Raw genomic sequence first — 25012 nt, 5'->3', positions numbered from 1 at the left:
TAGAACATTGCTTTGCAAGCCTCGTGAGTACAGGGTGCTCCACTGTGCCCACACCCACAGACTTTGCAGCCCTCCATAAAGTCCCCACAGATTTTATCCAAGGTTACATCTCAAGCTTACAGAGGCAGACAACAAGTCCAGCCACTACACAGGAGTGTAAAGCTCAGTTTGTTTGTGAATATCAAAGAAAAAGCATCAAAAATAATGTTAACCAAGGTTATGCTATTGCTTGCATTTCCAAATGTTAGCACTTATAAGTCATATAGGATCTCAGAAATAAAGGTTTCCTCTTGGAGAAGTAGCGGTGATAAGTGTGATTTTTATTTGTATGTCTATTACACAGGCGCTGGATGTAACAGATACAGAGCACACCACCAGTTAAAAATGCAGCTCCAGATCTCACACTGGTTCACATGTCCCTCCTCTTGCATTTGGAAAATGAAGTGGGTTCATCATCTATAATTTAAATTACATCCTCCCAGGTCCTGATAATTTGTTGCTCAAGCTATTTTTCAGGACGTGATTGAGCTAAGCCTCAGAGCAAAATCAGAGACTCGATGAGGGTCAGATCTCAGTTCTTTTTGGCTGCTTATGAAAATGGCTGGAATGGGTAAATTTCAGAATATTTTAATTTGAAAATAATTTCCAGACATATGACAAAAAGAAAGGTACTTTCAGCACTACCACACAACAGCTTGAAAGAACAAGAAATGTTAGACAGCAAAAAGCATCTTACCGTAAGTAAAGTAAGCAACTTCAGGGGGAAGGGTGACGTTATTGAGGTCATCATCTTGAACGTACTGATCTACGTACTGTTGTGCTTCAGTCGCTTTGAGGAAAGCCATGAACCTGGCGGTGAACGATGCCACAAAGATGGACAGCATCCCAAAGTCCAGAAGGTTCCAGAGATGTACCACGTACTCTCGTGGGCCCTCTTCCCAGATTTCCTTACACTCTGACCATATCATGCCTGCAGAGAGGCCACAGTACGTTTAACCAGCTGACAAAGGCACTTTTTGCATTCAGACAGACCCATTCGTTGGCTACCAGTGGCTTCTAAGATTGAAGTAATTCTTCAGTTAAATTGACTTTCTCAAGAGAACACTTAATACCATCTTTTTTCTTTTTTGAATGATATGTTTAAGCTAGTATAGTCCTTTGAGCATACAATGCTAACGTCTCAATATTTCACTAGATTAATCAATGGTAAAACAGATTTCTGCTGACGTCAGTGAAAGCAGAGTTCACAAATACTGAGGATGTTATAAAATCCTCAAGCTGATCTGCTTGTGAAAAAAAATAACGCACATTTCCTCTCTTCCTTTCAAAATCTCCTTGCTAAGCTGGGCCGTTGAAGACAGCACTACTTACTCTGCTGGGGTTTTTCTTCTCCCTTAATGCAGAGCTTGGGAGCATTTTAAGAATGGGAATGGCATTGTGAAAGGAAATCTGACCTGGCAGTAAATGTAGCCTGATCAGAGAAAAGGAAAATCGGAAGTTCTGTCCTTACAGAGCTTTTTATTAAGTTTTATATACCAAATAATAATGAATTTCCAGACAGTAAAGCCTGCTTTACCACTCCACAAATCCCGACTTTATCCTGAATTTAGGATCTTACTAAGAGTGCATAGATAAATCTAAGCACCAAAGCCATAGAATTCAAAGACTCTGACATCCATGCTGTACTGCAGAGTGCTGGGGAAAGGAGACGATTTCACTGGATGAACTGGAGCCGAGAGCTCAGGTCAGATTCACCAGCTTGCTCAATGTTCAATCATAGCAGGACTCCAAGGCCAAAACATTTCAGAACAGATAAGATGTTGGAATATTTTATCCACTGGTTAATTATAAATATTTCCTCCAATCCTGTTTCCATAGCAGCAGCAAAATTCACATTTAATCAAGCATGAGCAGGGCCGACCAATTTCCATGCAGCCTCCTGCAACCATGTCCTTTCTATGAACTCTTCTCCATCCTCTTTGCTAGAAGCTTTTGTGGTGTGGCATGTAAGTGCATTTCCTCAGCTACTTCAGAGACTCCTGGAAGCACACAGGGTCCCAAAAGGAACAGTCAGGAGTTGGTTATAGGGAAGGAAATAAGTCAGTGTGAGGCTGACAGGATTAAGAACAAATGCCATCAGTCTTCCAAGCACTGGTAAGGGTTTGGAAAACAAAGGAAAGCTAAGCTCTCTCTATTTCAGACACCACCAGCCAGTGACCTCTGTAGCCATGGGACCTGCAGGCAGAACCCAGGAGCTGTACACCATAACACAGGTTATGGCTCATATAGATCTATCTTGGGAGAAAGCCCTTGGTCTGCTGAGTACTGAGCAAAGCCAGGGGGAGGCAAAAGCATCCGTAGGTTTTTGGCTGAGTAAAAGCAGGAACTTCATCCCAAGCCATCATTTACCATAGTGAGATTTAATAACAAATAGCCTGGGGCAGAAAGTGAAAGAATTGGTTTCCTAGGAACTGTTCTGGAGTAAGGATGAAATATTAAAAGAACACATTTTTGGCTCCAAAATAAAAAATTATCAAACTGATAGACATGAGACATTAGGCTACACATTATGTGCGCACAGCATATAAAAAGTACTAAAGTACTTCAGGAAATATTACGTGCACGTCATTGCCAAACACAGCACTTCTTCACCAACGCCCATAAATGTCTTTCCTGGTTTAAATATTAACTCTCCTACTCAAATTTATTTCTAATCTCGGTCACTTAATATACCTAAGTCACAGATTAATGTAGTAAGACATGTCTAAAACTGAGTAGACTGACTAAAATTAGAATCACTCTGTGGAAGTATCGCACTGTTGGCCTATAATTTACATCGTTCTTTTCACCAACTACGTGGCAGTCATTTTTTATCCATACATACGGAAAAATGTCTATTTGGGACAAGTAAAAAAGTTACAGTAATTATGTGGTCAGTACTGCTGGCTAATTATATATACATTGTGGGGAAGTATTTAAATCTTCTACAATAAAAATACTGAAGAGAGAGAATGTAGATAAAATTGAGGGGACGGGACTTCAGATGGGATGTAGAATAGAGATAGGTCAGGCAGCGAGGCTAAAGTAGGTTTCCTTGAGTATAATGGCATTTCAGCACGGTACTTCTGAGGTCCTTGATGGCTTTGGGAGAGGTCACGTCCCTGAATTTGAAGCACACAGAGGTGTATGAGCAGCTTCTGCTCCCCAGTTCCTGGAGGAACCTGCTGTCCCATGGCAGGGATAATTGGAAATGTCACCTTGATGGACTCTCCCAGTTTCAGGAGGGGAATTAGAGTCAAGCTACAGGCACAGCTTGCTTAGGAGAAAAATGGAAATATGCAAGGCGTGCTGTTCACCACCTGTGCACAAAGAGGAACAGTTTGTCAGATTTTTTATATCCACTGGCCTGATATATAAATCATGAACAGACAGTGTTGGAGAACCTACTTTGAGCCTTCTTCAGATCTGCCAAAGGCTGCAGAGAAGGTTGTGCTCAGATTGTGCCCACCCAGAGTTCCACTGCTTGCTCTGCTGCTTTTGCAGTGGGGAAAATGTGTCTCTAAATAGAACCTTCTCACTTTTAATGAGCATTTGGGGCACATTTCTTGCACAGAAAATCCCAGTCTTCCTCACACAAGAGATGGGAAGACCTGGATGCAGGCTGAAACACAGGCAAGAAGCACAAACACCTGAGGTGTACGAGTCAAACATGCAGTGCCCAGCACTCTAAGGCCACTGTATTTCTCTGCACTGATGATTTTGCCACCAGCAGCTCTTGAATGCTCATTTGTAACAAAGAGGAATGAGAGCAAAACAGCATTTTCCCATCTAAAACTGCTATTGCTTATCTGGCTCTTCACTGTGACATTAAATGGGCTACCAAGACTGCCTGACTGATCCAGCAATCCTTTACAGCCACTTCAGAACTGGTGGCTAATGGACAACAGGGCCTCTGATATTGATTTTTGAGCAGAATAAAGTGCTTGGCTGGCTGAAAGTTGTTGTTTCTGCTTAGTTTACTTCACTACTCACCTCCATTATAAAGAGTTGGGAGCTAGACATGACAATGGGATCTATTTGTATAACAGTAGCTTGTCATTCTTGCACCTCTGTTTTCTCTTATTATAGATGTGTATCAATTTTCGTACCAGCAAGACTATTTGTGTTATCACAGGTTTTGCTCACTCTTGGCCACAACATGGTATGTTAAAGTGTCACATTATTCTCAAACAATGCTGTTCTGAACATCTGTTGCAATGTTTTTGTTGACAACCAGGTATAGCCAATATCCACCCCCTTCCCCTCTACTCTCCCCCCCCAAGAGAATCAAGATCAGGGACCTGTAAACTAATTACTCAAAAATAGCCTGCTATAGTTGAAACAAGTAAGGTGCCATCAGCATTCATCACTGCTGCCATAATATGAAGAAGAGAACATACAGAAATAAGGTGTTTTAAAACTGAGAATAAAGATTTCACTTTTTGATTGTGCTATGAACTGAAATGTAGGTAATCATTATGCTTTTGAGACTGGAGAGAGCAGATGCAGCCATTGCCAAGCAAGATTAAATACAGTCATGTATATTTAGTACGTAAGAGATTTACTACACTTCAGCATATACTTACTACCTACTTATATTTCTGTCTTAAAGAAGCATTTCTTGCTATATTTGCCTGTGATATCTGGCTGTAGCACAACATTTAATTATATTTACACCTTTAGATGTATACTTACAATATCTACAATATTTTTGCACCCAACAACTAGGCACTTCATGATCTCTAGTACCTTGACAGTTGATAAAGTTGATAGTACATACATGGCCCATTAAACCCCCAAGCCCCGGGCCAGCTGTCCATAGTCTACATGCACTGAAATTTCACATTAGTGTGGCTAAAGCATTATCTGAAGCTCTATTGTAGGCAGACAGACAAAATGGCTGGAGAAGGCTGTCAGTGCTGATGTAGGCAGTCATTAGAAAATCTCATTATATTCAGAAATCTCTACAATGAATCACTTTCCTTCTCCCAGGAAAGTGAAACCTTTGCTTTTAGATGAAATGTTTTCTTCTTCATCTCTCAGGAACTCTCCAGGCAGGCAGATACCTTCTGCCTATGAGAAAAGAATACCTAGGCTAAAATCTAATCATCTTGTCCAACTGCTTTAATATCATTTTATAAATATCTCTTACTCCATCCAGTCTGGCATCTGTTCAGTTTTTTCTCTTGTCTAATATCCTGTATGGGACTTCACTTATTGTGGGGACGGGGAACAAAGAAATGGCGGCCAGGAAGTCATCAGATAGAGCAGCCCTATTCTATTTTTCAGAGGGATTTAATGTCATCAGTACTTACAGAAGTGTGACGTTGTTTGTCCTAGTGCAAGAAAATAATAAGAATCATGGTGAAAAGTAAAAATAGGTAGAGAAGAGGTAGATAAAGATTCTGCAGAGTCTAAGAGCTCAATTTCCCAATAAATCTTCCTGAGCATGTTGAGATTAGTGGTTCAAAGAAGCTGACCTGCCAGGAATAAATTGTGCCAGCAAAAGAAATACATCTAAATCTGCCAAAAAAAAAAAAATCCCCATGAAGTTTAACTTGTGCATGTGACACAGTTTTGCACTTGAAGGGTTCATCCAAATGAATTTGTGCTTTGTAAATTTTAGGCAACTTCCTTTCTTTATAAAAAGTTATCTCATCTGTAGCAGTTTCATACTATGAACTTGATGAAATCCAGCTCTTATTTACCCACCAACTTCCATCACTAGATTCTCAGAGTTCTTTTCAAAGAAGCAAAAAGCAATATATGCCCGTTCTACAGATGAGATAACTGAGGTCCTGTGAGTTATAATAGGATGCCATAGCAGAGTAATAAAAGAAGGTGGCTGTTCATGTCCCAAAGGACATGTTTTTTTTTTCCACTCAGAGAAGCTGTCAGTTACAATGACTGCATAGAATACTACATTCTTTACGATTCAATGATTAAAGAAACCACATCATACACACATCTTCCAGAAATTGCCCCAGAAAATGGAAAAAACAGAAAATGGAAAGTCAGAGTTTGCTGAGAATCACTCAATATTTTCAAAAGCAGGGGCCAAAATAAAAGGCTTTTCTGATTATGTTTTAATCAATCAGAATTACCTTAATCAGCCTGAAATTTAACTTCATCTTATTATAAATTATTCCCCCCTCTCTTTGGGATATCCCTGTCTATCATGCTATGTTAGTTAATTTCCCTCAAGGGCTTTAAGACATTTTGTTTTTGCTTACCCAATACCCACTTCATGATCAGCAATTCTGTCCACGAGAACTGAGTTGTTTTGACTCTAAATATTTGTTTGGGATGATCTGTGATGGTTTCGTTGGGAAGATTTTTTACTCCTTCAAACCGATCCGAAGCGTTCACTACTAACAGTCCAAGGAAGATTGTGAAAGAAACTGCGTGTGCCACAAACTTCATGAAGGGGCTTCGGAGCGTCCGTCCCAACTGAAATGAAACACACACAAGATAAGATTTTTGCTTTCTTTTAATGCATGTCAGTATAATTTGTCCCATTCAACTATATATATTATCTAACCTTCCTGACTGTGTAGTAAGCAGAAAATGAAATTAAACCTAATGATGTGCCTACTTCTCCTCTTCTTTATAACATCCTAAGCAGTAATATATTCAAATCTTTTATCAATGCTGAATTTTTGGTTCATTAACATGTTGGAAATATCATTTCATATAAAGATTCCTTTGTAATAGTCTTCATACACCTCGATATGGAAGCCTTCCCTTAAAATCACCACAAAATCCGCAGATTCACTCCCTAGAACATATGGATTTATTTCAATACAATAAGCCAAGAATAAGCACAGCAATGATCTGAGCCAAGACCACTCTACTACAACTAGCATTTATTCTGTTCTTTTTAAAAAACTTTTCCTAATCAGTTTCAATTACACTTTTTTCCTTTTCTGTGGCCTATTCCAGGAAGATCTCAATGTACAGCAGTGCAAGGGCCACCTTGTACATAGATTTTCCAGAACAACCTCAAAGCACATGGGATTTTTTTTCATTTATTTTTTTTTCAGCATACTACACACTGATTAATTTCCCTCGATTATTGGACATCCTCAAATTTTCTTAATATCTACCCTCTTGATCGTAACACCTCATACGAAAGGTGAAAAAGGAATCAGGTAGGAAATTCCATGTTTTCTTATTTAGCTCCAACAGCAGCCTTGGTTAAAGCCCTTTTTGAAGGAACAAGTTTCTGGCCATTGAACAAAAGGACTCTTTAGAAGGAGAGCTATTTAGGACTAACAGAAACATAAATAGAGCCTTATGGTTCTGCTTATGACCTCTTTCTCATTTATGAAATTTCAAAGTGCCAAAAATAGGATATTTCATTCTGTCAGTGTCACAAACTATTGGAAAATTTGTATGTTTTAGTACCAGAAAGACTTTCTAACACAATCTATTCTATTCAAAAGCTCTCATTAACAAGTTTATTTCTTACCAAGGTTTCTAAGTATGTGTTTAGGAAAATGGACATGGCCCTGACTCAAGTCTCCTTGCTCTTTTCTAGAAATGTTATGGCAGACATAGGAGGTTTTCTGACTAAGTGAAACATGTTAGAAACAATCCCAACACTGATGACAGTGGTTCACTCAACTGCTGCAAAACCTTGTGTTGTGTGTGTTAGTTCTCAGCAGGTATTTATATGTCAGTTATTGACGTCAGACCTTATTGTTTCCAGTGCAGATGTCCCACACAGTAGTAACCTCAAATATTTCCTTATGTGACCAGCCTGGGAGAGCTTCAAGAGCAAATTTTAACCACTGTGAGTATACAGAGCCCTTCTCAGTAGATTTTAAGAAGGTGCATTTGCAGCCTATGCACATCACATTCCCACCCTCAATTCACTAAAAGAAGCACTTTCATCTGAAGCCTGAACTGTTTCTGAAAAACATCTTCTCTCATCTACAGAAAATCAAAAAATAAAGACCTGAGATTATAGCAATCCCTCCACTCAGCATAATACATTATGACATTAAGATATTTTTTCCATGCACCACGATACTGTTAAACTCAAGGTGTGTCATTCTTGAACATATCAACTGCTTGATTTCTTTATTAAATCAAAACTTCATCTTACTTCAGATAGAGACTGCAGGGAAATGCCTGACTGCTGCTGTTAGGATGACAGAAATGCTGACAGAGTGCCAATACAAAGGTTCATTCTTAAGAGAATATCTCACTTCATGACTTGAAATCTTATCTGCATCATAGGAAAATAATAAAGCCTACAGACATGTGAAAAAGAAAACATATAAAGGGAGAGGGTGAAACAGCTTTCCAAATGCAAATTAATCTTAATTCCATGAGGTAGGAACAAATAGAGACTGCAAAAAAGAAAAGCTCTTCACTATTTTCAGTACTACGTGCTTAGCAGAAGCACAACCCATATTGTAGAAAAAAAGCATAGCTTAACTGCAGAGGAAAACATCCAGAGAAAGCCAAAAATCGAGACTACGTTGTTCTGATCGATGGGAAACCATTCATTGAAAGACAAGTCCTGAAATAACTTCCAATTTGACTTTAAGATAGAAGGATAGATGAGCTTTTTCAGAAGAAAACCCGCAACACAAAAACAGGATGATGGAAAATGTGAATGCACAAAAGGTTTCGTGTAACAAAAAAATCACCAAGAAAAAGAAAAGTTAAGGGAAAAAATGTGCTGTTCCATATTTCAATATGTATATTTTTATTTTAATGTGCCTACCTCATGAAATTAAATACCAAAAACCTTTCTCAGTTATTTTCTATTTATCCTGAAATTTAGTTCAAAGTTTTGGGTGAGTTTTAACCCTGTCATTTTTGTTTGTCTTTTTTTCTTCTAATTTAAATTCTCTGCTTATTTCTCATCTAACCTTTTCCCCCACATTCTGCTGTATTCAAACACAAAGCTCGTAATTCTGGGAATACACCAAAAACATTGCTATTGGCTGGTGTGCCAACTCCCAGCACATTCATCAGAGCTGAAGGAAATTAAAGAGTTTCACGAATCCCAACTAGACTGAGTTCTGACACAAAGGAGTCAATGTTACGTCTGCATGTATTCCCACTGTCACCTAACCAAGACCAACCACAGTACAGCTGACTTTCACATGTGCTTCTCCATAAGAAACTCAGGAGCCCTGTCCAGTATTCATAAAACCTACAGGCTCATGTGTTGATATCTATCTTGACAAAATGAAGCCGCATTCTAAAGCACTCTGAGAGAAAGTGCTTGTTTTGTAGGACACCGAGCCTTAAAATTGTTTTATTATCTTGGATGCCCTGGAAGACTGTTTTCAAAAGGTTTATCTAGTTTTACCTACGGATATATCTCTTAAATTACAGTGTTTTCTTAACACCCACCAGCAGATCTATAATTTGTTGGGCTTGGCAAATTTAGACAATCCCTTGCTGGATTTCTAAAGGAAACATGAGAAGCTGCTTTCAAGATGGAGTAAATTACCAATGCCAGGGGTCATTTCTATCAGACTTAAGTACCTTTGATAATCCTCTTGCTGAGAACACTCTACCTTGTAAGGGATGCTGCTGCTGAACATGAAATGAATTTCTCCCTTGTCACCTCTTTTTCCTTCAGTAAGAGTAGTGAAAAAAGCTATTTATCAGTCAGCTGCACATCTACTTATCTCCACTCATCTGAGCAGTTTCCCTCAGGATGGAAATCTGCTTAGAGAGCTCATACCACAGACAATTCAAGCTTGTACACAGGCCAGTGGTTGGCTCTAGTCCTGTGACCTCTAAGCCTTGGCAAAACACTCCTGCTTCCACTGGATGCTGTGAGACAGAGCACAGCCATATTTAGGAATATGGAAAATTTCCAAATTACATCATCTTTTCCCTCAAAACCATAAAGATTGTTTGATTAATTATAGCTTTCTCCGCAACCCTGAGCTGTCCTCTGTGTCTTGCCAGAGTTTCAGGTACATGTGCCACAATAATGCTCTGCTAACTGAAGATAGAGGGTTAGAAAGAAGGAGAAAAGGGAAGAAAGGAGTACAGAAGAAGTGAAGAACTTTCAACAGTAAGTACAGAAAAGGAATGAGAGACTAAGTGTCAGAATAAACAATATGAACCATTGGAAGTCCATACCTTACTGCAGGGAGCAATCCAGTAGGCTATAGCAAGGAAGGGCAAGCCTATGGAGACCCCAAAGACAGCCAGGAACTTCACAGCTATGGATTGCTGCCGTAAGCCTGAGAGGTTTTCATACCACATGGTGAGCAGCTGCTGCTGGCAGTTGGGGTGAGCAACAAACTGTAAGAGAAACAGAGAAAGGAATATTAGCAACGTCGTCTGAAGAGAATGAGACTTTGGCAAGCAATCTGCTGAACGTGTCCAACAGAAAAACACAGGACATGTCTTTGTCATCCAACATAGCTTTTGGTGTCAAAAAACAGAAATGCAAACTATCCACCCCAATGCACTGGCAGAATGAGTTTCAGTTCTGGTCTTCTCTCTAGATAAAGGTTTTGTCAGACTGCATAAGCCAAAACCCAGTGCCTTACAGGGGCAGTAAAGACAAAGCACCTCTTCAGGGTCAGGGTCTGAAGCTCAGACAGTCTACAACGAGATACAGAAAAGACAAAGAGGTACTTGGATGCTAGCAGCTGATAAAATCCCTGATAAATGGCTAAAGCCTTAAGAGGCCATTGAAGGAGTAGCTCAACACAGCACTAATGTAATATTATTTATATTTGTTGCATATTGACACAAAGTGAACCACTGTGCACTGTTCTTCTTTAAACCGTAAGGAGTCTGGCTGATATTTAGCAGTGAGCAACATCAAATGCTTTATTCTCAGATTACCTTTCAAAAACAATGACTCCTTCTTTACTGATCAGAGAAACAACAAATTCAGAAGCAGAAGGAAGAGCTCTGGTGAAATCAGGAATGGGGTAAATAGGGGCCTTTCACGTTAAGATTAAGTATCCTATGCTTTGGAAAGTCAGAAGAAAAGGACCACTGGGACATGTCAACATTTCTATAGTCAAGATAATGCAGCTGGTTATACATAAGGGAAAGAAACTGGTTCTGACTGGACTGAGTGAAGGAGCTGGGTCAAAGAAGGAAGGTCAACCTGAGGAAGACTTCTGACTTCATCCCCACAACCACCGGAGAGAGACCCCCACTATGGACTGTACATACATCAGTAGGAGGGACAGCATGCAAATGAATTCCTGGAGACAAAATGAATATGCTGATGCATTACTGGAAATCTTTTGTATATGTATATGCTTACCCTATAACTTTCCAACACTTTGTCTATCAAGGCACATGATAGGAGAAGTGATTCCCCCACGTGCCCAGTGCAGAATAAACACATACCTGCTTTATAACCTAGTTCTGGTTACAGAATTTGATTCCGCACATCACTGGTACAGAAATATACAGAAAGTGCATATTTTGTATCTTACAACTGTTATTTCCCTGTTTATTGTTCAGGGAAAAAAGAAAAATGGAGCAGCATACAACTGAAAAGGGCAATTTCTTAATGGTTAAAAAACAAAACAAAAAAAAACCCCAAAAAAACCAAAAACACAGCATCACCAGATCCAAGAGTTTTATAATAAAAGACTGAACTTTATTTCATATTGTTCATCAGAGTGATTGAATTTAGCATGTGACTGTTTTTAATAACAAAGAGAGATAATTGAAAGGCAAAATAACTGAAAGAAAGGATGAAAAATAGGTATGTGGCTAATTGCGTTTGGATAACTGAACATTTCATTTATGGGTTTGGTGGGTGACTAAATGTGCTAAGAAGGGAAATGCAAAACTCCCCACTGTTTCAAAAAGCAGATCTTTAAGGAGGTAGGCAGAGGGGGGAAAAGCTGGAGAGAGAAAGAGGAGAAAAGCAGGGGCTACAGGTTCCTGCTGTGCTCTCATCTTCATCATCTCTGCAAAAACGATCACACCAGAAATATAATGGACCTTTTTCCTAGACAATGGTGTAATAACAAAACTATTACTGGGATCTTTAATCACCTGTTCATTGGTAGCGCAGAGTGAAATACAGTAGGACAGTAATTGGGATAGAAGCGGAATAGGGCAGTTCCATCTTTAACAGCACATGAGCAACCATTTAAAACGCACTTCTTCAGATGAATTAGGCTTTGAGGCAGGGGGGAGGCTTCATTCCTCAAAAGAAAAAGGAAAACTATCTTTTGTGACTAAGCCTTTCAGGGTGAAAGAATTTGGTAAGTACTTTTAGCCTCTTCCATCTTGAGGAATGGTTCTTCGAAATATGAACAACTTGCTACGCGGTTTCTCTCCCCCAGAAAAAAAAAAAAAGAGTGTTTTAAAAAGATAGATTATAAATCATCAGTCCTAATCACACGAGCACTTTAAGGTGATAACAACAGTACTACAATGAAGGATTTCCGAATCCTTAGCCTGTTTGCTCAGGCTAATTATCTTTCTGGCAAACAGCCGAAAACCATGGAAGGAAGTTGGACAGAACTGATTTCCCTCGTAAGTTATTTCTTTTTTTTAGATGGGATTAAATCAACACCAGTTTTAATGGCTCATAGAAAGGAAAGTTGCAGTGGTAGACATGAAGACTTCTGCAACGACAGCCAGGCTTCTTGGCTTCCTCCTACCTGTCACTGTTCACCATATTATGAGAACTGATTCAAAGAGATTCAGTTGCCCTTGGCAATGAGGCAGACAAAGACTTCTGCTGGTTGGCATTTCAGAGAACTCACAAGATATTTTAATATGTTCATTGTTTCACTCTGTCTGGGAACAGCTCAAATGAAAACACACATTCAGGGAAATGGAGAAGCAATTGCCATAAAGCCAAATTCATGGGAATAAAGTATTTTGTACAAGACAGTAAAGATTGACAGTGTGCCATAAAGCCTTGATGGTAATCATCTTAGTCTGATTCTTATGAAAATGAAGAAAAAAAATCAGAATAAGAAAGATAAGAGTACAAATAAATTTTCATCTCTTGCTTACAACAAGCAGCACCATTTTTCATTTCATTCATGTCTTAATGAAATACACAGCGAGCATTGGACAATGTCAGCCTTCTCTCAACCCAGAGCATCAGAAATCAATCTTAGAACCCAAAATACCTGGATGAGCTGCTTAACTTTCTCTTTTCTCAGAGAATGGCCACAGACATCAGATGAGATATTACACTAATATTTTGCTTAGCATCATAAATGTAGAAAAAGCTTTCTACATTCAGAAATGACTGCAACAGCTTTTCTGATCCCATGCCACACACAAACCAATAGATGGCCATGGTTTTTCCTTTTGCTATGCATATTTTAATAATAAGTGGTACAAATAACACTTCTCTCCAGCCTATGGATTATATATATATTTTTTAAGTTAGAAAGGCCTAAAGAAAGAAATCACTTGTCAGCATGAAGAAACAATTTTAATAATAAAGTGACACTATTGAGAGCTTCTGAAAGACAGGGCAGTATTGACAGCTCCAAAAATGATCTGTGCTACAGGGAAATACTCTGTGAAAGCTGACCTTAAATAAAATAAGGAAAACAACATTCTCAAAGCCTTTGGTGAGAACTGAAAGAGTCCAAAAGAAGGGGAAGTTCCAGAGATCACACCAGATAGTTAACAGGACAGCAGTTTCTCCACATTGCAGCCCAGCCTAAGATACAAGAATGAGCTGTCATATTATCACCACCAATGCAACAGAATTAACCACTCATACAGCCTTAACTTGCTCTGCTCATGCAGATGGCACAAAACAGACAAAGGGTTTTGTAGGAAGAAAGAACTCAGTGAGGCAGCGCACAAACTGCATGCCAGAACAACACAAACTAGTGAGTTCAATGTCCTATTATACAGAGCATTCCTTCACTGTAAGCACTGTGATGTTGGCAAGCATCACCAATTAAATCTGCAATTCTGAGGAGCAGAGGTGTGTTTAACCAGTGAGTGAATGCTGGAGAAAGAGTCACACCAACAAGTGTGTTCAAAGGAACATCTATAATGTCAGCAGGCACTGTGATTGTGAGGGATGGACCTGATAAAGTGTGTAAGTAAAGCTGCAGAGTTTAAGAGAGATTGGAAATTACTTGGGTACAAATCACTGTCATCTGTTTTATTCATTACAAATAAGTGAAGTTCCAATCTAAATACCCATGCTAAGGGATGGTGTCTTCCTTGCCAGAGAGACCCACTTCAGTTATAGCTAACTGCTACCCCTGGCCACAGGCCACATTTTAAAAACCATTTGCACCAGAATAGCCTTACAGGGATAAGAACATCAGCCAGTTCTAATACCTCCACCTAAGAGCAAAAAATAATCTGACCATAGGAAATCAACAAACCCTATATGAGGAAGGCCCCCTGGGCTGTCAGAGTTGCTGCAGATAGAACCTGAAGCAAGGAAATGTCCCTGCCCTGAGGATTCCTGCGGCTTTTCCTCCCTCCTTGGGGTTCATTTGACTGTCTAATGGTATCACACAAATATTCATGAGGATCTCACTCATCCTGTAGATGATTTTTTTCCTGACAGCCTCAGTGAATATTCGGTCCTGGTATCAAGTCAGACAGATATAAACCTTGTAAAGGGAGAAGGTTTTTATTTGCAGGCAGAGCCCAGATGACCTAGAACTATCAGAAGAAAATAAAAATGGATTGTGCAGCTTCAGACACAGTTACTTTAAAGACACACACAATAAAGTAGTCAGTATGGTGTTAGTAATAAAGCCTGCCTTCTGCAAAACCTCATACATGGAGCTCCTTAACCAAGAAAACTTTCTTAGTAGAGCAATTAGAGTGGGGAAATACATGCTTGCATCAAATCCCAAGACATCCACATATTCCTCAATGCTATGGAAATCCAATATCTGGATCCACTTGCTGATTAACTCTATCTAATCCCAAATTCTGATGTTTGGCACTTTAAACATTAACATATCTACTGTTTGCAACCACATATCTTTTATGTAACTCAGTCTGCACTATAAAAGCAAGCATGATGTTTAGAATGGATTTTCTGAACTTTGCATAATCAGCAAGCACAGTTATGGGATTGGGATCTCACTTTGCAGAACTGATAAGCAGTAGAGCCTAAGGTAGTGAAGGACAGACCAGTGCTGGCACAACTGCCCAAAGCACCTATGCAATACAGAGCTATAAAGGAGACAGTGTAGTCCCATTAGAATGAGCAATGTGAATGGAAACTGGGTCTGACTAGGCAGAAAATATTAAACAGACAAAATAAAGCCAAATAAAAACAAATCAGCCTAATAGAAAACAAAAATAATGGGGTAAATAAAGCTGCCAGGACCATTTTGATTGCAATTCGCCTACTAACAGAAATAACCTTCAGTACCGAGAGAAAACAAAGTTAATAATCCTTACAGCAATCGAGAAAGATTTCATTGTTATTGCTGTCATTTATTTTCAATCCTTGTTTTGCAAAATTAAGTGATATATTTGAGGTATAAAACTAGAAAATGTAGTGTTTAAAGAAATTCTTTAATTTAAACCTGTCTGTAGCTTATTTTCAATTTCTCTTCCTTTATTCAAGAGTGAGTACTCCTTTTGTGCTAGGCATTTTATTTCCTACAGAGTAATGAATTCTGTAGTTTGTTTCTGAGGAATCTCCACTTCCATATTCCAATATGCTGCATGTTTTATGAAGAGATTTGTTGCTAATGCCAAGTTTCTCATTTCATGTGCATAAATAAGTCTTGTAATTGAACTATTTATCTGACAACAAGCAAATGAAGTGAAAGTCCCAACCTCAAGCATTCCAGGTTTTTCTTATTTCTACAGAATCAGAACCACTTGGAAATCGTTACCTACCTATTTATCTGAAAGCATGCCAGAACAAAAAGCTACCAAAGAAAAAATTCCCTTGGGTACCTAAATAGAAAACAACCACAGTGGGCATAGAGTTTTAAAATACTATAACCTCTTCCCTCAATAGAGCCAGCCGACTCTTTTCCAAATGACAAGGAAAGACTGTGCTGATACAATGCTCAAATTCTAATGCCTCCAAGATAGAGGGTTTCACTCCCAGAGTTGATGGAGAGATTCTCTTGTAGGATAAGTCCCCTCACCATAAGGCAGAGTTCAAAAAAGTTATTAAATATGGATATCTACAGGCGTGTGACAAGAATATGGAATAGAAGAGATGTAACTTGGGTCACTGCTCATGGAAATGCTCAAATTTGAACACTATTTCAGAAATGCCTTCAATTTGAAATACTGAAACCTATTCTGTTCTTGAGGGCTTGTATTCATCCCCATCTGACTTTCTGTCCCAAAGACATTAGCAGGTCAACTGCCTGTGGGGAGATAAATGAAGCCAAAATTGGGGGCACATAAGGTCAGGTTTAAAGCACACAATATTAATTGTTCTTTTCTAAAAGAATTTTAATATTAATAAAGGTAATTTTTAAGTCCTTTTATCTATGATGGAAATACATGCAAAGGATTTGATGTGTCCTCCTGCTCTCTCATCAATGACTTCATGAACATCTAAGACCCTGTGGTACTTTGCAAATGAAAATAATTAAGTCTGCATATTACTGTAAATTGGGAATATTGCAAACACCACTCAGGATGGAGATATGATTCATTTGAGCCTTGAGAGGATGAATTTATGGGCAGGAAATAACAAAATGAGATTCATCCTGGAAAAGAAATTAAAACATCTGGGCAAATGGATACCATCAGAGCCACAGATTTAGTGGGAGGAAGGAACCTTGCTAATGAAATAGTCAGAGACATAAAAATTGTTTCCGTAAGGAAGGAAAGTAACTCCTTCCCTATCACTTAAAAAATCTGTAAAATAAGTAAAAATACAACAAGGAAAATTACAAGGATAGAAGTAGGAGTCCAGAATGACCAGGGTATTTCTATTGTCACATAAAAACAAAATGTCTTTTTTACAGTTTCAGGTGGCTCTGGTGACGGAGACAAGAGACACTTCTCATCCCTACACTGTGGGCCCAACCATCAGTGATGGACTTCAATTAGCTATTCCTGAAATTCAGTAGTTAAAAGTGACTGGAGTTAGAGAACACCAAAGCAAAAAGCCAACTTCCTGAAAACCTTTTACATGAGAAGTTCTTCCCCTCAAGGCCTGACATTTGGACGGTAAAACACAGCCTTACCCTGCTTAAACCATTTTCTGTGCACACTATGGATAGAGAAGTTTGGGATTTCCCATGGAATATACCCTAAACTTTCACCCTGTTTTAAAGAGTGACAAAGAGCCATTAGGAAGATTGCCCTGAACCTTGACAGCAAGAGCTGATTCTTTTGCCTGTTCCATGGATGCAGCCACTGATGTCCCATGCAGCAACAAAGAGCTCCTTGGACTGCAGCTGGCATATGAGGTACAGCACAGAGCAAAACAGCATCTTCAGAGCAAATGAATGGGACACTGAGGTTGTCACAGCAGTTTACAAAAGCTATGTGACCAATGCAGGAAAAAATTATAATCTAATATAGCCACGAGTATTCTGTTTGAAGCATCCTCCATATGTTAATTATTAATAATACATTTATGAGAAAAGTTCCTGTTCCAGTTCTCCATTAAATAGGATTTACACAGCCATCTGGTGTTCTGTTTAACTCTTATTAATTTTTTTTTTAAAACTCAGTTTGTGTGCCTTACTGTTAATCTAATTAAAACTCGTGAAAGAGAGAGGTGCTCTGGCTTTGTGAGTTATGAAATGAGCTTCTAACTGAGAAAATAGAGAAGGGCACTCAACGCTTGCAATTAAAAGAATACAGCAGCAATGATTTTTGACTCTGAGAAAGAAGGGAGCGAATGTCACTTCTTATAGAGAAGCAACAGCCTTAGATCCAAAGGTGAGTGTCAAAAGATAACACATTTGCCAATATTAAAGGGCGATAAACACAGCAGAGCAACATGGAGTAAAATAAGAACAGAAAATAGGAAGTGTTCCTCAAATGCTTTTGTTGTGGTACGCCAAGAAAAGGGGCATTTCCTCACTGCTGGAGGCTTGGGGGAAGAACTCAAGGGAGAGCTGTCCCAGCTTCTGTCCCTATATTTCACAAGTGGAAAAAAAAAAAATAAACCACACCCTGGATGAATTAAAAACAAATTCAAACACGGGAAATAAAAATGTGGGGCAGGTTTTCCCTATATCTGATTGGGATTGTTCAGCTGTTTAAAGAAAATACAGTCTTGTGCAGTTTCCTACCAAGAAAGTGAACTTAACTCATATCTTGCAAGCATGCTACTAATCAGCTACAGAGATACAGAATGGCTCACTGCTTCACAGCAGATGAACTTCTAAAATATCAAAGGTCTATGGAATACATCAAGCTTGGGGTATAAGTAACCTGGTTCTGACAGAGCCAGAGAGAGAAAGCATGGAAGAGAAGCTGGCACTATCATTGGGATCAGTTATTTTATTTCATTGGAAAGAGCACTTCAATTTAGGCTGCCAAGCCCTCTGCTATGCCACAGTGGGTTCCACTGCTACCCCTGCTCCCAATGTCCCTCCTCCCTTTGATGGAGTAGAAAGAATCCAGACCTTTACCAGGGTGCACGTGTGAACCCAGCTAGGTTATACCAGGAGGCAGCAACAAGTTTGCAACAACTCCATAGTGTACGCTAGAAATTCTTTTATTGACAAGCACCCAGGGCTTTATAAATGCTCCAACATTTGAAAATCATTTACTTCATCCCTGACAAACTGCTCCTATTGTAACCATTACTATAATAATTTTTCAGGGAATCACGAATCATTAAGATATTTAATTTGAAGGGAGTGATATCCCCAGTGAAATTGAACAAAGGGTATTTGAGTGCAGTTTTCCAAGAACCTCTGGGTACAGAGTGACAGTTTATTTCTCTCAGGTAGAGAGTTCAAGTCATACAGTTCTTGGAGGATGCTTTATAAACGACTGCAATTTTAAGCTTTTTTCCTCGCTGTGAAATATCTGCAAGCATTAGGTCTTAATTCTTCACTGCCCTTGTATATAAAATACCTCAGATGTGTTATCAAGGCTTAAACTTGCTTTCTTGGCAAGTATTATATATACACACTAAGCTTTTTCAGGAAAAAGAGTACAAAGTAGAGGCAAATGGGGCTCCAAAGTCTGAAACTTCTGATGCTCTCTTGAATGAGTTTCCATTTCATCTGAGGTTTTGTAAATAGGAAAGGGGGAAGAAAAAAGGAAAGAGAAAAGGATTCTGATCAATACATTAGTACAGAGGGAAGATGGTTTAGAACTCAGAACAAGACCAGCTGAGGTTACCAGCTGCAGGGTCCTGGGTAAAAGATGTAAGGAGGCTCCAGTCCCTCCTTTGGTGTACAAATCTTCCTGTACCCTCAGTGTGATAAGTGAACAGCCCTGGCCTCCCATTCAATTCAAGGCCAAGCTGCCCTTGGAACAAGGGATTTTCAAGTAGAGGTTTGGTCTTAAAAAGGAAAGGTATGGGAAAAACTGAATATCTGGCTAAAAGCGTGAGTTTGATGACTGAATTCACTGCTCTTTGTACAGGGAAGTGCAGCCCATACCTCCAGCAACTGTCACTTATTTAGGAGCACGACTGCCAAATTAAGGATATTGTTTAATTAAGATATTGTGACAGGACAAAAATTAGCACTAACAACTTGAACAGCAAACATTACCTTAATTGCATTCCTATAGCCTTCATATGGGTACAAATTGTGATTAAATGAGGATTGCACTGGCAGCTATACAATAAAACCATGGATAGTTTTCAATATAAAGTTGCTCTCTGCAAACCTTCATCAACTGAAGCCTACAGTAGACATTAAAGTGTAAATACAGAAGCTAATGGTAGAGATAAATGTAAAGCAAAATAAGTTCTCTGAAAACTTAAGATGCAAATAGTTTTGATATTAGCTCGATGAAAAATACCTGTAATATAAAACATTTACTTTTCCCTAGTCTATTGCGAAGTCCTTAAGAGTATCTTGTCTAAAGTTCTTCCTGCTTTTTGTGACAAGGGATAAATATTTCAGGAGTGTCCCTCCCCTCCCCCCCCCAAATAAAGTAAGAAAATCTTAATTTCCTTGGCTTATTTAGGGCTTGGGGAGTTGGAAGCAAACCTTTGAGTGTTTATGCTAATAGTAAAGGTAGGAGGGTTTTAGTAATAGGAGCAACAGGCACAGATGTAGTCTTTATTGCATTAACTTTGCAAATATGACCTGGAATTTATAGAACCAGTTCAAGAATCCATCAGATATGTATGGCAACTCACTCTTCATCACATCCCTTTCTATTAAATAATTTTCTTCACAATAAGTTTTAGAGCACAGATTTCATATACATAAGCCTAAATGTCCCTCAGCTGCATATAAAATTTGTACCCAAAACCTATTTTCTCTTAAGGAAATCATTACTGCGCTACCCTAACACAATCTCTGTTCAGCATGTGCAATAAATACCATCTTATTATCACAAGCCACTGCCAATAACCAAAGCCATTTATCTGAATGCATCTCTGCCTCCCACAGATGAAGCTATCTTACTTTCCAGCTAGCAGTTAAATGCTCACCTTACATGCAAACACTGCTGAAAAGGGTATTCTGAGAAACGCTAAAGAGTCAACATGAGACTGAGTAATGTTTCTGTTTATATTCTGTAATTAACAGTTATCCATGGGCAACAAGCTGTTGTGATCCACAAAGGACGCTTGCTTTCTCTAGCATATGAAGTTATTTATAAAACAAAACAACAAACTGCATGTGGCAGATCACAGATGCCTTAAGTAAGTGGTCAGACATAAAATAACCATCTAATATAAAATAGGAGAAATTGAGGAAATATTCCTTTGAAGCAGTCTAAGCCAAGACAAACACGCTCAAAGCAGCACAATTACCAGCAGCAGTTCAGCTCTGGGTAATGGTCTCAGTATCTAAAAGATGATGCAAATGTTTAAAAGAATTAAGGAGGAAAATGGCACAGAAAAATTCACACACTGAAAGAACTTGAGGTTCTGACCAGCTTCATAATAACTCGTAGATTATGGGTGACTGGAGGTATTCCTTGGTGATGAGCTATGAGTACCTTTTGAGTTTAGTATCTGAAAGTGCATTGGAGCAAATCTGGCCCCGTTACCAAAGCAACAACTTCACTAGCTGAACTTGACCCAGCTTGTGGAAAGGCCCCTTACTAACCACGATACCACACACAGCATACTAGGAAACCATATTCAGCTCCAAACTACGTGTTCCCATACAAAAGCAATGCATTTCAAATAAGAGCTCTAAGATTCTCTTCAATTAATGGCTTTCATAACAGGAAAAACCTTCTCAGGGCAGCAGAGTAACACAGTCGAGAGGAAAAGTGGAGCAGGTGACAGGCACGCAAGGGGAAAGAGAGCAGATGTTAGCCTGAAAATTTGGAATGCTCTTCCAAGCCCATTGCAGGAGCCCATTTTCTATCTACACATATTGTAGGAGCAATTAATCAGGACCACCCAGACCCAGAATTTGCCAGAATCAAATTTTCCATTCATAGGACATATTTCCATGACATGCTAGGACTCGAGGAACAGCCTTGGCTCTCACCAAAATCCATCTCCCTGATCTTCCAGGTGGCGTCTAGCTGACATGCAATGACATATCCACACAAACAAGTAGCTTACCTTTTTGACCTCATACTTAATTGCCAGTTTAATTCTGCTCAGACTTGGCCGGTGATGCTCAGGGCACAGATGTATGTTCACATCTCCATTCAGAATTGCTTCCACTTCTTCAGTGTCTCTGCACAGGTCCAGTACCCCCACTACAAAGTCCTTGCATTGCATAGATAGCTTCCTATAGTCATTCTATGGGAAAACAGAAAGACACAAGCTATTTAACTGTCCATTTGAGAGCATGCCTCAGACTAAAGCTACAACAATGAAGAGTCCCAGTAGAGCAACTGTGAGCATGGATACATCTGTAAATCACGCTGGCTGGAATAGCAGAGAAGTATTTGATTTCAGCCAGAACAGAACTAGATTATTATAAACATATGATCTCCTTTCCCAATTAATTGGCAAAGTCTCTACCAGCAGTATATCCTGAGTCACAATAAAATGCTCCCTGAAGAATGGATGAATAATTTGAAAAGAAATCCCAATTTAAGTAATGATGCAGCCTCTTCTCTGTGCATACCCTCTAGAAAAAAGACAACCAAACAAACGAGTTTGAATTTACATAAAATTTTACTATTTATACCTTTTGCAATAAACTCTTTAATAAATATCAAGGAGTGGCAGATCAACATCAAGCTGCAGCATCACATCCAGATGAGCTTAAATGAATTATAATGAATTGTAATACCACTTCTAGTTTCAAATACATTACCTAAACACATAGTTAAGCTGTTCCAAAAGAGCATCCTGAGGATCATTTCCCTCATAGCATTTCTCCAAGACGTAGGACTTCAGAAACTTAACATGATTCTCCATGAAATAACTTCACCTTGCAAACCCAATTTACATTTACGGGAAAAGAGATGGTACATAGCTGACCTGAGAGATGGCTAAAGAGCAATTTCACCATCTTAAATTGTGATTGATTTTCACATGCTGGCACTTAAAATGAGGAAAATGCCACCATCAGAGTAAATGAAGTAAAGAAGAACACGATTAATGCTACCATTAATATCCTAACAAAACAGTGATAAAGATTTCATGAAACAAATAGGAATAATAAGCATAAGATAAGCTCCTACTGTCTTGAGAGATCTTTCCAAATTAAGTTTAATGAGTTAATTAAATTCAGCAGCTTAACTAATTAAGCAAGAAGCCAAAAAGAAGGTAGTTAAACCTGACTTTGATGAAATGATATGAGTAACCAGGCTTTGTACTCTCATATTTTCTAAATTATTAATTCTAACATTTAAACATAGCAACATATTAGCCTTCCTTGTAAAGCAATATCTCAAATCACAATGCAAACATTAGTTAATTAGACAGCACAGCACTGATTGAAAGATGGTGTTATGCTTAGAGGTCGTCAGATTTCTTTGGAAGTGATAGGAGTTTCATCCTTCAGAGCCAAATTGCTCTTGACAATGAATATTTTCTTAAATAAGATGGTTTAAGAATTTTGCTGTGGCTTTTGAGGCTCATCTGATGCCCTCTCACACATACACCTTGGTTATTATGCTGTCACATGGGTTGAAGTCTACTCTTTCCCAGGTCAGATCCAGGTTAACACAACAGTAATGTACTGCCTCTTAAAACATACAACTGTTTGTTGACAAAGCATCCACTTTATGGGTGTGCCTCCAGTTTACTTCCTAAGGCTTAGAGTTTCATGCACAAAGATTTGCCACAGGAGCTGGAACACACATTCACTCCTTAAGGAAGCGATGTAGGAAGTGCGGCTCCTGCCTGTGCTTTGGGCTGATGGTCTTTAGGAAAGCAAGATGTCTATCCTAAGACAGCTCTCAAAATTATCAGCTGCATGTAGCCCAAAGGTGCTTTCAGGTCCAGGATGAGATTCTTGCAGAAAGAGAAAGATAGCATTTCTGATGGGTGTTTGTGAGATCAGAGCTGGGGATGTATTTTACTTATAAGACCTCCTGTGAGGAGGAACTTGTGTGGTTACATTCTGCTATTTGCTGCAAATGCTGAAGGTTCCCGGGTTTCCCATTTTCTTCTTGTGCACTGCAGTCATTCACCATGTTTCAATTGTGGTGCTCATAAACAGAAGTCAGCAAGAACTTCCAATCTTCATTAAAAGGGACACAACATAACCATAAGCAGGTATTTATCTCTGGTAGAGCAGGAGCATGCCCCATAGAAGAAACAGGGACACCAAGACTTCTATAAAAAGGCCAAATTAGGACACAAACATATAAAAGGTCTTTAAGGTCAGGCAGAAAATGACTGCACATTTGCATTTAAATTGAGCAAAGTATTTCGTGGAGACAGGGTTTGGGAAGTGAATGCTACCAAACATAGTGTGAATTGGTGTCAGAAATAAAAGACTGTACTATAAGGATTCAGAGTGCTCCTCTCTAATCAATCCGGTGCTTTAATCTTCATCATGCCAAGGAGTTCTCTGTACTAAAACACACTGGGAGCCCAGTCGCCCAAAAGCAAACCTCAGCTTAAAGTAACTGCAGGAGCAGTGAAGGACAGCAAATACAGACCAGAAAAGGGGTATAGGCTGGGAGTGAAGTGCAAAAGTGCCCCAGGTAATGGAGACACTGAATTAGACCAGCAGGTTTGAAGGAAACAAGAGTAAGAACTTGACTAAACTGTAATAACATTCCCTATTTGTACACTGTTTACAAAGTTCACAATCTTACCTCCTACCAGCATATTTTAGGTAATTCTTACCACTATTTCCACATCATCTGAACAACTAGTATGTATTAGCTCTCATTTTTCTACTTCCTTTAAGGAAAGCAGTTTACTTAGCAACTAGAAAAGTGCTTCTGAAGCAACTGTAAATGGCAGGCTCCCAGCTGGCACACTCCATCACAACCCAGCTTTATTCACATCCCCTGAAAACCCAGTGCTGCTTCTGATTTCGTACGCTTGCAAAAACCAAGGATGATTTTTCTGTTCAAAATCATTTAACTCCAATTATAAGTGCACACGAGAAGCAGCAGGATCTAACTAAGATACAGGATGTGTAAAGAATGAAAAAAAAAAAACAAAAAACATTCCAATCGATATGCAACTGGGCTGAAAAGCAGCTCCCTGCTCTCAGGAGGCATTTCTCACACATAAGGCAAACCTCAGGGATCGCTCATAGTGCTGTGCCTTCAACCTAGATTCCTCTTCCAAAATCATTTATCATTTTGTGCTGGTTTCCTTGATGTTCATGGTCGGCACAGAAAATCCTGCTCTGTTTGCTAATGAGAACACACACAGCACTTAGCAATTCTACTACATCAGTGCATCTCCCTTTGCAATTTTACAATATCTTTTTTAAGTTAGAATAGAAGAACTAAATATCAGCTATTTCCTGCTTCTCCTGACACCATT

The 25012-nt window shown here is 39.0% G+C and overlaps 1 protein-coding gene across 6 annotated transcripts in view; it reads right to left on the bottom strand.

Annotated features, from left to right (window-relative positions):
* Positions 1–25012, bottom strand: part of TRPC7 (transient receptor potential cation channel subfamily C member 7) — a 64795-nt gene that overhangs the window by 18594 nt on the left and 21189 nt on the right. For 5 of the 6 annotated variants that reach the window (XM_015875866.3, XM_015875865.3, XM_032447433.2 and 2 more), the window contains 4 exons: positions 21665–21847; positions 10159–10323; positions 6273–6489; positions 737–970 (listed from right to left, as the gene is read on the bottom strand). In XM_015875866.3, coding sequence (XP_015731352.2) covers positions 737–970; positions 6273–6489; positions 10159–10323; positions 21665–21847 — 799 coding nt within the window. The remainder of the gene's footprint in view (positions 1–736; positions 971–6272; positions 6490–10158; positions 10324–21664; positions 21848–25012) is intronic. The other variant, XR_014940704.1, reaches the window with a different exon arrangement.

Source organism: Coturnix japonica, unplaced genomic scaffold (genome assembly GCF_054131305.1).
Source record: "Coturnix japonica strain WE unplaced genomic scaffold, WE-NBRP24 Scf048, whole genome shotgun sequence".
In the NCBI taxonomy this organism is placed as follows: domain Eukaryota; kingdom Metazoa; phylum Chordata; class Aves; order Galliformes; family Phasianidae; genus Coturnix; species Coturnix japonica.
This window is presented reverse-complemented; position numbering and strand designations above follow the sequence as displayed.